Below are 15,772 nucleotides of genomic sequence, written 5' to 3' on the forward strand. Positions count from 1 at the left end.
ATCGTTGTGGGCTATACTCGGCCTTGTCTTAGGACGGTAAGTTGGTGGTTGGAGACATCCCTCTAGTGGTGTGGGGGCTGTGCTTTGGCAAAGTGGGTGGGGTTATATCCTGCCTGTTTGGCCCTGTCCGGGGGTATCATCGGATGGGGCCACAGTGTCTTCTGATCCCTCCTGTCTCAGCCTCCAGTATTTATGCTGCAGTAGTTTATGTGTCGGGGGGCTAGGGTCAGTCTGTTACATCTGGAGTATTTCTCTTGTCTTATCCGGTGTCCTGTGTGTATTTAAATATGCTCTCTCTAATTCTCTCTTTCTCTCTTTCTGTCTTTCTCTCGGAGGACCTGAGCCCTAGGACCATGCCTCAGGACTACCTGGTATGATGACTCCTTGCTGTCCCCAGTCCACCTGGCCGTGCTGCTGCTCCAGTTTCAACTGTTCTGCCTGCGGCTATGGAACCCTGACCTGTTCACCGGACGTGCTTGTTGCACCCTCGACAACTACTATGATTATTATTATTTGACCATGCTGGTCATTTATGAACATTTTAACATTTTAACATTTTGACCATGTTCTGTTTTAATATCCACCCTGCACAGCCAGAAGAGGACTGGCCACCCCTCATAGCCTGGTTCCTCTCTAGGTTTCTTCCTAGGTTTTTGGCCTTTCTAGGGAGTTTTTCCTAGGGAGTTTTTCCTAGCCACCGTGCTTCTTTCACATGCTTTGCTTGCTGTTTGGGGTTTTAGGCTGGGTTTCTGTACAGCACTTTGAGAATATCAGCTGATGTACGAAGGGCTATATAAAAATAAATTTGATTTGAATATACCACAGGTGGACTCCAATCAAGTTGTAGAAACACCTCAAGGATGATCAATGGAAACTGGATGCACCTTAACTCAATTTCAAGTCTCATAGCAAAGGGTCTGAATACTTATGTAAATAAAGTACCTATTTACTTTAAATAAATGGGCAAACATGTCTAAAAAACAGTTTTCGCTTTGTCATTATGGGGTATTGTGTGTAGATTGAGGAAATGTTTTTATTTAATCAATTTTGGAATAAGGCTGTAACTAAACAAAATATCGAAAAAGTCAATGGGTCTGAATACTTTCAGAATGCACTGTAGGTGCGTAAAGTGTGCACTGGACACAGGCCATGCAACCTCTGTTGTTCACTGGAAGCAAACGGAGGTGGTGAGAAAGGAAAAGACCTGTAAGACATAGGCATAACGTTGGGCGCAAACTGCATTAGGACGTAACCTCACTTTGGAATGCTTCCAACTTTGTGGCAACAGTTTGCGGAAGGCCCTATCCTGTTTCAGCATGACAACGCCCCAATGCACAAAGCGAGGTCCATACAGAAATGCTTTGTCGAGATTGGTGTGGAAGACCTTGACTGGCCTGCACAGAGCCCTGACCTCAACCCCAAACACCTTTGGGATGAATTGGAACGCCGACTGCGAGCCAGGCCTAATCGCCCAACGTCAGCGCCTGACCTCACTAATGCCCTTGTGGCTGAATGGAAGCAAGTCCCTGCAGCAATGTTCCAACATCTAGCGGAAACCCTTGCCAGAAGAGTGGAGGCTGTTATTGCACCATATTAACAACCATCATTTTGGAATGAGGATGTTCGACAAGCAGGTGTCCACAAGAAAAGCCCTGCTCAAAAAGCTCTTGCAAGAACATCATGTCTATCAAAGAGCTCAGAAAAGGAGAAAATCCTTCAACCTGACACCAACCCTCAAATGCGCACCACTTATGTATAGAACTCTCTCGGTAAACCCCATAGCCGTCAAATTCAACCTTCAGGGGACAAACCCACAGATCCACGATCTGCGATCGTGGGTGCCAAATCCTCCAGTGCGCTTGGGACAATAGATCCAAACTACATGCTGTCAGAGAGACCGCGTCCCTCTCTACCTGTTGATGTACGCCACCATCGTCCTGTTGTCAGACCTTACCAACACATGCTGGCCTTCCAACATGAGAAGGAAACATCTCATTGCTTAGCAAAACAGTCAGTAGCTCAAGATGATTGATATGCAGAGCCCTTTGCGCTCTTGACCAAATCCCTCTTTCAGAGTAGCCCACACACAGCGCGCCCCATCCCAGTAAGGATGAGTCAGTCATGACCACCCTGCGGGGACACTACCCAGCCCATGAGAACACCCCGCAACAGCATTCGCCGGTCTCGCCAAGGAGTCAATGCCCTTAGGCACGACAGGGATACCTTGATCAATCCGTGACAGTAGCGAGAAGCGGACAGACACGTGGCAACCACCCACCCCTGAAACAGATGCCTCGGACATACCAGTGGCAATACAGCTATCAGAGGCCAATCCGACCCAATAACCATAGGCACAAACGAAAAGCACGAGTGCCTCAGCTGAAAGCGTGCCAGACAGAGCCGGAACTCGAACAAAGAGCAGGATTCAGAAGCGAGTCCAGAACGAGACCCAGAAACTAAATGCGTTGAGCCGTAGACAAACTACTTCTCTTGTGATTCACTATCAAGCCCAGAGACTGAAGATGGGAAACCAGCGGAGCTCCACTTGTTCTGTCGACTCCGCTATGACCAGCCAATCATCCAGATAGGCCAATACTCTGATCCCCTGGCACCGCACAGGTGCCAAAGCCTCCTCCACCACCATAGAAAAGGTGAGGGGCGACAGGGAGAATGTATAGCACATGAAAATATGAGTCCTTCAGATCTATGGACGTGAACCAATCGCTGGGACGCACCGACTGCAATAGTCGGCGAAGAGTGAGCATTTTGAACACTAGAACCGCTGGGCCTAGATGGACCCCCCCCCTTCAAGATAATGAGCAGTAATTCTGACTGCAACATTCTAACAGTGTAATTCATATATTTCATATACGCTATCGCAAAAATAATTATCTGGTTGTGTTAATGAAGGCCATGGGTAACAATAATTTATTTCAAATAATAACAGCATTTCCATTATATTATGTTACTGTAGGCAACAATAAAATAAAAAATAAAAAAAATTCAAGGGGTGGATCAGCTTTAATATTGCATTACCCTACAAGGAACAGAAAGGATATGTGCTGGAACACGGGAAAATATTACTTTTATAACGGCAAAATATAAAAATACCCCAACCACCAAAATGTGCGATCAAATGATGAAAACATCAGTAGCCTAAATATCATTATAAGCGCCAAGTGGCCTTGATAGATTGTGAAACTCAGCACAAAAGCAATAATGGCATTTTAATTCATATAAGTGTCGATATGACAGCATTCAAAAACAGTCAATTGTCTTCAGCTTATGCTTACATAGTGTGCGTCTTCAGTTGGATTTCATTTTGCTGTTATCCCATGCCCTAACAGCTGCATAACTTTTACTTGCATGACACACCTTTGTTTGTAGTGCATAATAGTCTCCGTTTTTTTCTTTATTGTGTTCCCGTTGTCATTATTTAGCACCATTGTGGAGCACAATGGCTGTGCAGGTGCCTTATTTTGTTCAGCGGGAGGGAGCTCCCATCACACTTTGTTCATGGTGCCAACCAGACTTGTTTCCTTTTGCAAGTAAATTGTTTGCTAAATGACAGTGAAGTTAAGAAATTGTCCACGGTGACATTTCTCCCCTTGCCAATTGTAAAGGCTCCACACAACCCTCATCACCACATTCTGACACTCGCTCGCCTGCTGCCCGATGTGGATATTTTCCCAGATATTGAAAGCCATTGGGCATGTACAACTACGCATGCTCTCACTGTGTAGCCTACCCTAAGTAGGTCAGAGTAGTCTGATAAGACTTCTTTGATTCGGTGGACTGATATAAAGGTACATTACCATTTTAAGATTAGAATGGAGCAACACAAGAGCGGCCCGCCCTGTTCTTCATTCCCATTTGGTGATTAATAACTATGCCTCGTTTGCTTCCCCTCGCTCATCAACTCACCCATCCCCCCCCCCCCCCCCATCATACTTTACTTAATTCATTTCATCTGTTGTGCGTGTGTGAAATTAGTTTTGCATAGTTTAGGATCAATTTCAAAGCAATTATGTGATTATCAGCTGGGCACTGCACTGTCGGAAGAATGAGCGGAGCAGGCCTTGCTGTTGGGAGACGGAGGCGTAACATGGGAAAACCATTTAAAAAAACATTATTACATGCCCTCCTAAAACTGGTTATGACTCCAGTTCTGTTTGTCAAGGATGGAGAGGGGGGCATGATAAAAAAAATGATAAATAACTGCCTTAACACGCAAGTCCAGAATGGGACTTTCGGCGCTCTTGGGAACTAAGTACCGGCTGTAACAACCACTCTGTACTTCTGACACTGGGACCACCCCGAACAGCCCTCTTTTGAAGTAGAGAGACGAAATCTCCTCTTAAGACAGTTGCTATGACCTCTGGGAACACTGACGTAATGACGCCACGAAAAGGAGGACGCACAGCGCACAGACCGTACCACCTCGTCACCGTCCTCATCACCCATGGTGAAACTGTGCATGCCCGCCACTGGACGGAGCACGCTCAAAGTATCCCATATATTATCTCCTAATTAATTAATTTATTTGTCACGCTCGTTTTCATATCCACCACTCTTGACAACCGTGCGTAACTCACCACCCATCGGTGAAATCTTTGAAACAGGGGTAAGCAACGCTGCTGGACGAACTCCGCCACGGGGGAGAAAACACCAAAGTCGCATTCACCTCCAATGGTTCAGTCTCCCCACCGAATCCAAAGTCGGGGCTTCAGGCTGCCCCTGTACTGATGTCATCCGATTCACACTCCAGAGCCAATCAGGGATTGTATATCATCCCCGGAATCCGGACATTGAACACTGCCATGAGCCTCACTCGGGATGACACCCCTATCAACTCCCACCACCAACCTTCCGCACAAAGTCAGCCTGACTTCCAATAGGAAGTTGAACCCAGCCGGAGACAAAGGTCAAACAAACTGGTCCAAGCCGAGGTCTCCTGAGCGTGTTTCCACCCCTAGCAACAGGACAGCATTCGTGAGTATATTTATTTTTCATTGTGAAACAACATGCCCTAGAGCACGGTCGGAGGTTCAAACTCGGCTGTCTAGCCTTTTTGAACTTTTACCACTGGTAATCAAACAAGGAAGCACTGGCTCCTCAAGCAGAGCAGAAAGTTGTGGGTTTTTAAATCAAACATAAAAACCAATATCAAGACAAAACGTGCAACATCTAAGGGGACAAATACTCTCTCCCCACTAACAGACACCTATGACGGGGCAGAATCTCATAGCCTTCGTACGCTTGAAAAGTTTGTAAATTGCGTGACGCGTCCTTCCTTCAGGCGAGCTGAAATGCAAAGAATTTGGCAAATGTATGCGAGCCCCTGTATTACAGCCAGGAAAACGTTGCTTCCTAGAGCGGGCTCGGCAATCCATTGGCCCTTTGGACGTGATTTCAGTTTGCTTCAGGTGAACAGGATTGGTCATTGACTCCCCATAGTATGTATACCAAGTGACCGACTGAAAGGGAACACAAATGTCCTTTTCCCATTCCAAAACATTTTCCTGTGTGCCCTACTGAACATGACCCATGTCTCACTACTCACTCATACAACACCATCATTTAGACGTGATAAAATACCTTCTTTCAACCCAGCACTTTTAGAAGTGGGGTGCAACTTAACCCCAAGAGTGTGTAGTCAGAGCACTATGACCACCACAATAGGATGCAACGTGATAGGCCAGATTTAAGCCAGCCCCCCCCCCCCACACACCTTCTGCTAGCTTGTCAGGGATCTCGGCCTGGTACTTGGAGCCTACGCGGATCTCTCCCTGGTCCGCCAGGAGGGTCTTCTGGACCGGGTCAAACACCAGCGAGTAAAAGAAACACTCCTGGACAGAAAGATGAACAACAGATGTTAGGAATGGATTGAGTGGATACATTCTCAGCCAACAGACGTTATATTTCTAGTGCTTTATTGTGTAAAAAAAAATAAAAAAATTAATTAAAAAAAATGTTGATACAATGGTCCACACTCAAAAAAAAAAGGTAGTCCTAAAAACATACACAACTCTTTCGCCATAAATTCCTCGACAGTGCAGTACTCATTGTAATACATGGGACAGGCTTGCTGGTGACAAACAGTGACGCTTTGGAGAAAGACTGAAGCTCACCTCTTTCTCCAGGTACCCGGCGAGGACGTCCGTTTCGTTGAGGAGGGTGACGTTACATTTCCCTCTGTGGGGGGGGGGGGGGGGGAGAGGTGCCAGGAGAAGAGACAGAGTGAGGGGGTATTCAGGAGGTTAAAGCGGCACCCTGCAAGTGTCTTCCATTAATCTGAACTGATCTGCACCTAACCTTGCTGCTGTACCAAGCCTATATCCCCAATAAGGCATTGGAAAACAAAAGAATGTCTGTGGAGATCCCCGTGAAAGAACAACTTCAGAACAGGCAAGATCATTTCAACACAGTTAAATGATTGCGACAGTTATAATACATTCACTAACTGTATTTTAAAAATCAGGAGCCTGAACAGTGGTGATGGCTGTTATAAAAAACAAACAGTTTGAACACATCAGTGGCTGTGTTTGTGAATGAGCCAGAGAGGATATCAGTCCTGTCACATGTCCTGTCACATGACACCATATCCCGTCAGAGTTGAAAGGGTTAAATGGCAGCACCCTTGTCTGCAGCTACCGCTATGCGGTGAGTCTACGCCTCAGGACACACACACTCTCTCTATCTATCTTACCGTATGTGAGTTGCAGGTAGAGACTCAAACTGCCGAGAGAGGAAAAGTTCTCTGTGCTTCAGCTGGTGTTTCTGCTGTTCAGACACGGTGGGCTGCTTGGACTCCTCCTCAAAGTCTCCTATGAAAACACAGAACACAAAAAGACACATTAGCGACAAGGCACATTTCCCAGTTAGATGGGTTCTAATATTCTTGATGGGGGTTATGTTCAATCACACAATTCATATCAATATGACCAACTGATAACTGTGGCTACGGGTTGAACGATCCCGCAGTACCTTCATTGTACTGGTTTTGACATTTCCAAGTCTTAAATAACAGATAGGTTAGAAATGAAGATGGGGAAACAGAAAGAGGGGGATAAAGCTCAGAAAGTGAGTGACAAAGCAGGGGATCCAATTGCTGCCTCCATGGGAATATGTGGTCCAGGGGTGGAAGCACTACCGAGAGATCTTTATCGAAATCAAACACGCTAAACAGCAAAGTGAAACTGACTATATACACATTGCCCTTTTATCTACCGTGACAAGTGCAAGTCTATCATAACCTATGACCTGGAACTTTAACTTGTAACTGGACTTAAGTGTAACCAATACCAGACAATGAACAGAATTCCCTTCTCGGAAGGACAAACTCTTCTACTCTAGTGACTGACCTACTATAGCTCTACTGAAGCTTTACAGTCAATGTAAACAAAGGACTGCATATAGCCTATATGACCTGGCAGGCAAAAATTAGTCCATGGAGATAAAGAAACATTACTTTTCCCCATATGGAAATTGTTTTTGTATTACATCTCGTTTTACACGACTAAAATTGCGCATTCCTAATTTGAGGCTGGTAAGTCAGTAATGTGTGAGATGGTGGTGGATTGAGCACTGAGGGGGGAGAGAACGAACTGGGCAGGACTATCGCTCCATCTCCACGGACTCCGCCCCTGCACTCAGCCACAGGAAACCCTGTCAGTAGGGGGGGGGGGGCAGGACCTCAGGCCACACCTCTTTCTGTTAACCCCTCCTGCCACCTCTAAACCCCGCCCCCCCTTCACCCTCCTTCCCTCCCCTTGTCCGGCGAGTCCCTGCCAGACTAAGTGGGAAACCCTGTGCGTCAAACCTGAGGCGCCCATCCCCCCATCATGTATACACCCCCCCCCCCACACACAAAAAAAATACATTAAAAAAAAAGAAAAGAAAAAAAAGACAGGCACTCAAGGCACACCCACGTGCAGTGGCGCTCCAGCAGAGCAGTGTATGCGCGCGCGCTCTCCCTCCACACACACACACACACACACACACTTTCTTCCTTGACAAAGACACAAGGAAAGTCAGAGTTAACCCGTTGTGTGCCGTAGCCCTGTGGGACACATCAAGGGCCTTTTGTTCTGAGCAGCGTGCCTGGGCCGGAGGACAAGCTAAGAGGAGGGTGGGCAATTGGGGGGGGTCTGGTGGTAGAGGAAGAGAATAAAGGATTTGAATAAAGAAGGAGGGAGGGAGAGACTGGGAGAGAAGCCCAGGTCTTGTGTAACAGGACAGTGCCAAAGCGGTGGCTCGTGCTGTCGAGTGGGAGGCGGGAGCGCAGGCGCCCGAGCCAAAACACAGGAGAGGGACGTAGAGTAGCGCAGCATAACGCAACAGTCGACAGTGTGTGTGTGTAGCGGGGAGTCAGAACAGAGTGACCCAGGCAACCGGGCCAGGTCGCGAGGAGGGCTTGAGGTCGACTGGGCACTAGGTTCGCTACACCGGCCCAGTTGTGGCCGTTTGTTTGCAACCCAACGTCTCTGTCTGTCTGTCTGTCTGTCTGTCTGTCTGTCTGTCTGTCTGTCTGTCTGTCTGTCTGTCTGTCTGTCTCTCTCTCTCTCTCTCTCAGCCAGTTTCAGGACCATCTTTGTGTTTCTCCACTGACCCCCCAGGGGAGGTTAGATAGCATTAACTGCCCCTGTGTGCTGCAGGGGTATTCTAACACACCACGGTGACATAACCAATGAGCTAGCAGGGGTTCCAGGGCTGGCTACCTACCCAGCAACCCCCAGCCATCCCTGCCTCCTACTGGAGCTCCTATTGTTGCTAAACGACCACAGAGAAGACGCATGCTTTTTTGATGACATTTTAGTCATTTAGCAAATAGAAGCTCTTATCCAGAGTAACTTGCAATAAGTAGGCTCTTTCATGAAACCAAACTGGAGGCACTGTACAGGCCTACAGGTAAAACTTGCAATAAAAAAAGATCACATTTTACATCCAGAGTCAAACAAATTAACTTTGTCAGCTAGATAGGTGTAGTAGTAAACATTATAAAATGCATTAAAGATTGCTGGTAAATGCGTCCATTTTGAGGTGTGGATCTGAATGTCTTTTGTCTGGAGCCCTGCCACTGCATGCAGCCCACTATGTTAGAGGAGTGTGTGTGTGTGTGTGTGTGTGTGCGCGCAAATGAAGCCGATCAGGGCTCTAGGTAATCTGAGTATCATTAGCATCACAACACTACCTCGGCGGCCGCTTCTCTCTCTCTCTCTCTCCCTCCATTTCCCCCGCTCTGCAACTCTTCCTCTGATCACTGGGCATCTGCACAAATGCACCACTCAGGGCACTCTAGTGGGCGACCCCCTTTTACTGGAAACGTGTGTGATAAACAGCGACACTCAAACCAATAGCCAGCCGCTATTACTCCTACAACAACCCACAAGTACAGCACGATTCACGATAGAAAAACAAACAAAAAAAATACAATTCCCCTTCTCCACTGTGAATGAATCCTACATTAGTATCATACTCCTACTGGCAGCTGCAGTGGAGCAGCACTACGCAGTAAGCACACTAACACACGCTGTTCTGCTTCAGCTGGAGACAGACCGTCTGCCCCAAATGGCAGCCTAGTCCCTATGTAGTCCACTACTTTTGACCAGGTCCCTATGGGTCCTGGTCAAAAGCAGAAAAATACATTGGGTTCCATTTGGGACGTGGGCAGAGCATCCCTCTGCTTAGAGCGAGAGCCAATTGCCTGCTGGTAGTGCAGAGGGAGATCCCAATCTGACTGGAACGCAACACACTACTCATTCTGGATGGAGATAATAAACTGGTTTATACGAAAGCGACGTCTACTCGAATAACGCTCTCCAATAACTTTACACAGTCCATAGACCGCACAGCATTAGAGTTTGGCATAGAGCTAAGAGTTGGCTCTCTCAAGTGGTGTGTGTGTGTGTAATAGGCCTCTCAATCTCTTTCTGAGCGCAGTGAAGGAGCAGAGCACTGATGGACTGCGATGAGACTACACGGACATAAAGGTTGTTGTACTCACTTGCGTTGCTGTCGGCCAGAGTGTTGAGGTTGCCCGAGATGTCCCGCCTCCGGAACAGACACACCACCTTGGCTTCCACGTTCCCATTGGCCGTCTGAGAGACATATGTGACAAGAGTGGTCAGTCACTACCGGCCAATACTTCGAATGATTGCCATAATCACAATATAATTCTCTGAACGGCATGCCACATTCATAGATACGATTTCCCCATCTATGAATGGAAAATCGGCCATTTTGAATTGTATCAAATGTATTGAATATATGCTAGAACTTAAACTGGGGCTGTAAGTGACGAGGGGGTGACGCGAGACTCTCCATCATTACCATTGGATTAACCATGATCTGAAGAGAGGGAGAGAGAAACGACAAACTGAGGCCTCAATGTTGGGCTCCTCATCTAATTCACACTCAAGGTAATGTCCGAAACGGCGCCCTATTCCCCATGTAGGGCACCGCTTTTGGCCAGGGCTCTTTCCAAAAGCAGCGCACTACGTAGGGAAGGGAATTTTCAGACGCAGCCTCAGCCATAATAATATCTATTATTGCTCCCCCCCCCTCCTCCCCCCCTTCCATTAGTGCTCAGAAGGACAGAGTTCTGCTAGTGATGCTCGCCACAACCCCTTCAATTTAAGAGTGTTATATAAATGAGCTTAATCCCTTTGACTGGGAAACAAGCCTGTGTCATACGCCACTGCTATAGCCAGCAGCATTACGTAATGGCTCTTGCACCAGCATCTTGTCACTACTGTAGTAGTCCTTGCTGGCTAACGAAAGCGGGGGGCAGGGGGGTGGGGGCGGGGGTGGCAAGAAGATTGTGGTTAGAACCTAGGAGGTGTGTGTGAATCTCTCTCTGGGTGTGTGTGTTTTACCACCATCATCATCGCCCCAGAGTTACAAACACACAGGCTCTCAGGTCAGATAAGCTTTGCATTTACAAAATGGGGCTGTCAATGTCAGCGAATTTTTATGTAAACGCTCCGAATCATAGGGTAGATGTGAAGGACAGATTATTGCACCAACCTTGTTGAGCTCTTCTATTCTGCGGATTAGGTAGGGGTTGCTGGAGGAATTCTCAAAGTACACGTAATCTGAAAAGGGAAAGACAAAAGTCTGAGTCATATGAATCATAAAAATGTGTAGCATTTCAATTCAGAGCATGACTTTGAACTTGACCTCTCCGGTTACTCTTTAACACCTTCAGAGGAAAGTCATTGTAATGCGTCTGTGTGGAGACTGGACTCTGTTGGAGTCTTGGTACAGTCACTTATTGATAGGACTAAGGGGAACCCACCACCACTAATGGCAGATGACGTCAACCACCACTCAGACAAGCTTTCACCGGGCAAAATCAATCCATCAAAAAAGCCCACAGGTGCTTGGTGGAGAGAGCGAATAGCCTTGCACGACACACCCCGTCTGTGTCTGCCATTTCAAGTACAAGTGAGCCAATATTCCAAAAAAAATGGGGCCAAAAAAATGAGCCAAAAAAAATGAGACTTCAGTTAAAAGAACAAAGCCCAGCACCTTTGTCTACAGAGATGGTGGGCCTCAATCTCTTCCACACAGCCCATTGATAGTAGCCTATGACTGAAGTAGAGAAGTCTAAATAACAGGCTAATCAATGAATTACCCAGAAGAGAAGTCAGTCTTTGAAGACACACCAAAGTTGTTTTGGTATGCCCACTATTATAGGCCTAGGCTACTCACACGGTTTAGGTTACAATGTCAAAAACGCACCTCTAAATTCTTTCTCGCCAGTGATTAAGGCATGACAGGTGATATTTTTGGTTCTAGCAGTGAAGTGGAAGGGGAAACCAGCCAGCGTGTTTTAGGGGTCATTTGCAGGTCATAGCAAAAGCCAAAAGGCCCTGTAACGTAACTCTCAGCGAGATAAATGTCCCCGATGAATCAACAGCTCTGTTCAACATTAATCTAGGAAACGCAAGCAAATGACGTGATGATATCTAGAACCGTCGTGGAGACCGGACATTGTCTAGACCAAGACATTGCCAGTCAAACCAGGCTAATACAGAAAACGTATTGAAAATGGGTGTCTACGAGCAATGCTGTCGCCTTGCATCTGATCAGGGACACTAACCTTAAGACGGACACCAACATTGGCTAACATTGCAATGCATCAGCCATCATATCTGTTCTATAGAAGGAGAGTTACAGGATGCAGCCCAGGGGCGATTCCACGTAAGCGGGAGCAGAAAATATTTTCGGTATCTCAGAATGTTCTGGCAACTCTCACATAAAAACTTCATTGGGTGGAAGGATGCTTTTTTACGTTTGTCTTATAAAACCACTTTTTTGAAAATCATGATGAAATTTGACATTTTAGGACAATTTTAGACCCTGTGATCTGTGAACTGTACACAATCCAGACGACATCTTCATGTCATTAAACTCCATATAGTGTTCTCTCAAATATGGACTTTGTCTACATTATGAAATACAAAATGTTCACATTAAAATGTATTCAACATTAAAAATATGATTATCAAAAACTACCCTTAGATTTTGCTTATTTTTTTTTTTTTTTTTTAGACACAACAAACATCATCCCTACCAATTAAGTTTCTACGTCAGAATTGCCAGAACAATCACAGACCAAAAATATTTTCCGCACCTAGGTTAAAAGAACACGTCGTGGATGACGGGAGAAATGCCTCCGCTGCCATTATGTAACCACCGACACTGGGGTGGACAGACTCTGGCTCAAGAGAAAAGAACAGACCGCACACAGCACTGTCACCCTCATATTTCCCTTCATCCATTCACCCCTCTTTCTCCATATTCATCCATGGTCTCGGCTCTCGGTCTTGTCCCGGCGGGACAAATGAAAACACGAAGCCCTCTCTCCACGCTACGGGGGCTCCGTGCCTGCCTGGATGAAAACGGTGAGAGACAGGGAGACAGCAGGCTAAAGCGGTGCCTCGCCGATCAAAGGACCAGGGGCTTTTTTGAACGGGGATCACAATCTGCCCGTCTGAAAAGACAACCTCAGCTCAGACACCCAGAGTCAGTCAGCAATAACCAGATGCCTATGGATGTTCAATTTGTAGGTTATACATTTCAATATGACCAATCGTTGTTTGAAGGACAAACAATCTCAGGAAGAGTAATATGCTTCTCGTCTATTGCAGTGTGTTAGGTGCTTGTGGGTGGATTCAGAGTAGTGAGTGGAGGGGGCCCTTAAAGAAATCTGAAGAACTGCCTAATTAGGTCTATACATTTATAATGACTTGTGGTGCCGTTAGGATCTGTCCTTTCATGACGCAATGGATGCTCTATCGTTTTAGGATCACAGTCTTATTGCTACTTACAAAACACCCGTGGCGAGCACTAACGACCTACGACCCAGTAATAGCACGTTTCTGTTGAGACTTTGGACTGAAACACAGGTGAGTGGATTTTCACCAATTCCATACACTTCTATAGGATGAACTCACATGTAACCAAGCCAATGTCACAAAACAACAGTCAATACTACACAAGGGTCAGCCTGGGGTCCCGGGTCTCAATCTCACGGACCCAGCATTAGCCCCTTACACAGTTGATGCATTCCCAGTAGCACTGATTCCTTCCATGAGCTCTATATTTTTATTTATTTAACTAGGCAAGTCAGTTAAGAACAAATTCTTATTTACAATGACGGCCTACCCGGACCATGCTGGGCCAATTGTGCGCCGCCCTATAGGACTCCCAATCACGGCTGGATGTGATACAGCCTGGATTCGAACCAGGGACTGTAGTGAAATTCTTTGCACTGAGATGCAGTGCCTTAGACCGCTGCGCCACTATATCAACAGGACCCGTATCCAGCCTGCCACTGTTTATTATCTATGCATAGTCACTTCACCCCTACCTACACGTACAAATTACCTCGACTAATCTGTACCCCCACATACAGCCTCGTTATTGTTATTGTGTTACTTTTTATTTTATTTTTTACTCTAGTTATTTAGTAAATATATTCTTAGCTCTATTTCTTGAACTGCATTGTTGGTTAAGGGCTCGTAAGTAAACATTTCACGGTAAGGTCTACACCTGTTTTTCGGCCGCATGTGACAAATAAAATGTCGATTTGAATAGGCTCCTCTGGCTATAAAGCAGGACCTAGCCCTAGACCAAGGCATTCAATTCAACTAATGGAGACAAGTAACAGCTTAAAACACAATTCACCAGAAGGGACATGTGGTCTTACATGAGGTAAAGGCATGTTTTAATACAGTAGCAAGCCTGAATCCAGCAGACTATCCAAGATCAGATGAGGTCCAGAGAAAAACGGCAAAGCTATGACATGTGGGACCCTCAGAAATAACCCCAACTGAGCAAATATAACACAGCGCCCTCATATTCAAATGAACAATTAGAGCACAATTTCATAGCCAACACACAATTTGTCAAGAGTGACACGTCATTTCATTACAGAGCAGAAACTCTACCACAGACATGGAGCAACACAGTAAGTAGCTGTGACAGTCATTCAACTATTGAGGGAAGTCACATGAAAACATATTTTCAAGGACTCTTACCAGCCAAAAGAAGAGAGCAGTCATGTGTGGTCTGTCTCTACTGTTATCTTCCCAAACAGAATACGCTAAACACACCATTTTGATTTTACTATGAAATTCGACAAGAACAAGTTTCCTTGACACACCACTGCATACTAGACTAGTGGCCATATGTATAGCGAGTCTCAGAGTAGGAGTGCTGATAAAGGATATGTTCAACCTTTTAGTTCACATTGAATAAGATTGAATAGACGTGGTGGACTGATTCTAGATCAGCACTCCTACTCGGAAACGCTGGCCCAGACCTACCCAACTGGGTAGATATTCTGCTAGGCAGTGGTTCATGTGACCACCTTGACTGGAGCGAGGAAAATTGGGCAAGAACATCACTTTCCTCAACAGTGGAACAACAATAGATGTAATGGCTGCCTTGTGTGCGCGCTCTCTGAGAAAGGTTCCCCCCAGGAGGGTGACGGTGCACGGGTTAATAAGCATTTTGTCGCACTCTGAGGTGCTAGGATGCAGTGCTGTGAGGGATTAGGCAAGCAGGCCTTGCCGGCAGACAGGCCGGAAGACACTACCATCTGTGGGGCAGTGCCATCTCGGGCACAGTCTCAAGGCCAAGATGACCGAGGGGGGAGGGGCTCTACAGTGCGACCATTTTACTCGCATATGCGCCTAAATATTTGGCGGTGCGACTTCCACTTTTTTCCATTTTTTCCACTTTTTCCATTTTAGGAGCACCAGTGCGCCTTGAAAAATTAGGATTCTATACCTCTAATATTTTTCTACCTGTAAAAAAAAAAGTCAGCGTAGAGCTGTGTGTGTGTGTGTGTGGGGGGGGGGGGGGGGGGGGTACAGTATAGGGATTAAAAGGCTGAAATACCTTACTGAAATTGCCATGTTAGTAGGGGTAAAATCAAATGACTGCATAATCCTGCAACTAAAACAATGCATTGCAAGAAATAATAGTCTCAGCAGTGTCATGTCTTTCAGACAGTCAGTAGTTAAATCCATCTATGCTGTTGCCTGTAAAACAGCCCAACTCAACATCATCATATATTGCAAGACGTCCGTCTGTATGTCTTTATCAATGGTGTAGAATTCAATGTCTGCGTAGGCTATGTTGTTCAAGTTATATTATGCACAGAAAGCAGACAGCATCTTCTATGAGACTGCACGGTTTAATCAACGTGACCTAAATACAGACGCTCTTGTTGAACCTTACACAACGATAAAATAGC

General features: G+C 46.1%; 1 protein-coding gene across 4 annotated transcripts in view; it reads right to left on the bottom strand.

Moving 5' to 3' along the window:
* Positions 1–15,772, bottom strand: part of LOC106577523 (metastasis-associated protein MTA2) — a 34,222-nt gene that overhangs the window by 17,031 nt on the left and 1,419 nt on the right. For 2 of the 4 annotated variants that reach the window (XM_014155620.3, XM_082965079.1), the window contains exons 2-7: positions 11,029–11,096; positions 10,333–10,350; positions 10,007–10,100; positions 6,710–6,827; positions 6,132–6,195; positions 5,732–5,849 (exon numbers count right to left, since the gene is read on the bottom strand). In XM_014155620.3, the coding sequence (XP_014011095.1) occupies positions 5,732–5,849; positions 6,132–6,195; positions 6,710–6,827; positions 10,007–10,100; positions 10,333–10,350; positions 11,029–11,096 (480 nt within the window). Of the gene's footprint in view, positions 1–4,595; positions 4,736–5,731; positions 5,850–6,131; positions 6,196–6,709; positions 6,828–10,006; positions 10,101–10,332; positions 10,351–11,028; positions 11,097–15,772 lie in introns of those variants that run through there. The other 2 variants (XM_014155621.3, XM_045701313.2) reach the window with 2 other exon arrangements.

Source organism: Salmo salar, chromosome 18 (genome assembly GCF_965601325.2).
Source record: "Salmo salar chromosome 18, fSalSal1, whole genome shotgun sequence".
Taxonomy (NCBI): Eukaryota; Metazoa; Chordata; class Actinopteri; order Salmoniformes; family Salmonidae; genus Salmo; species Salmo salar.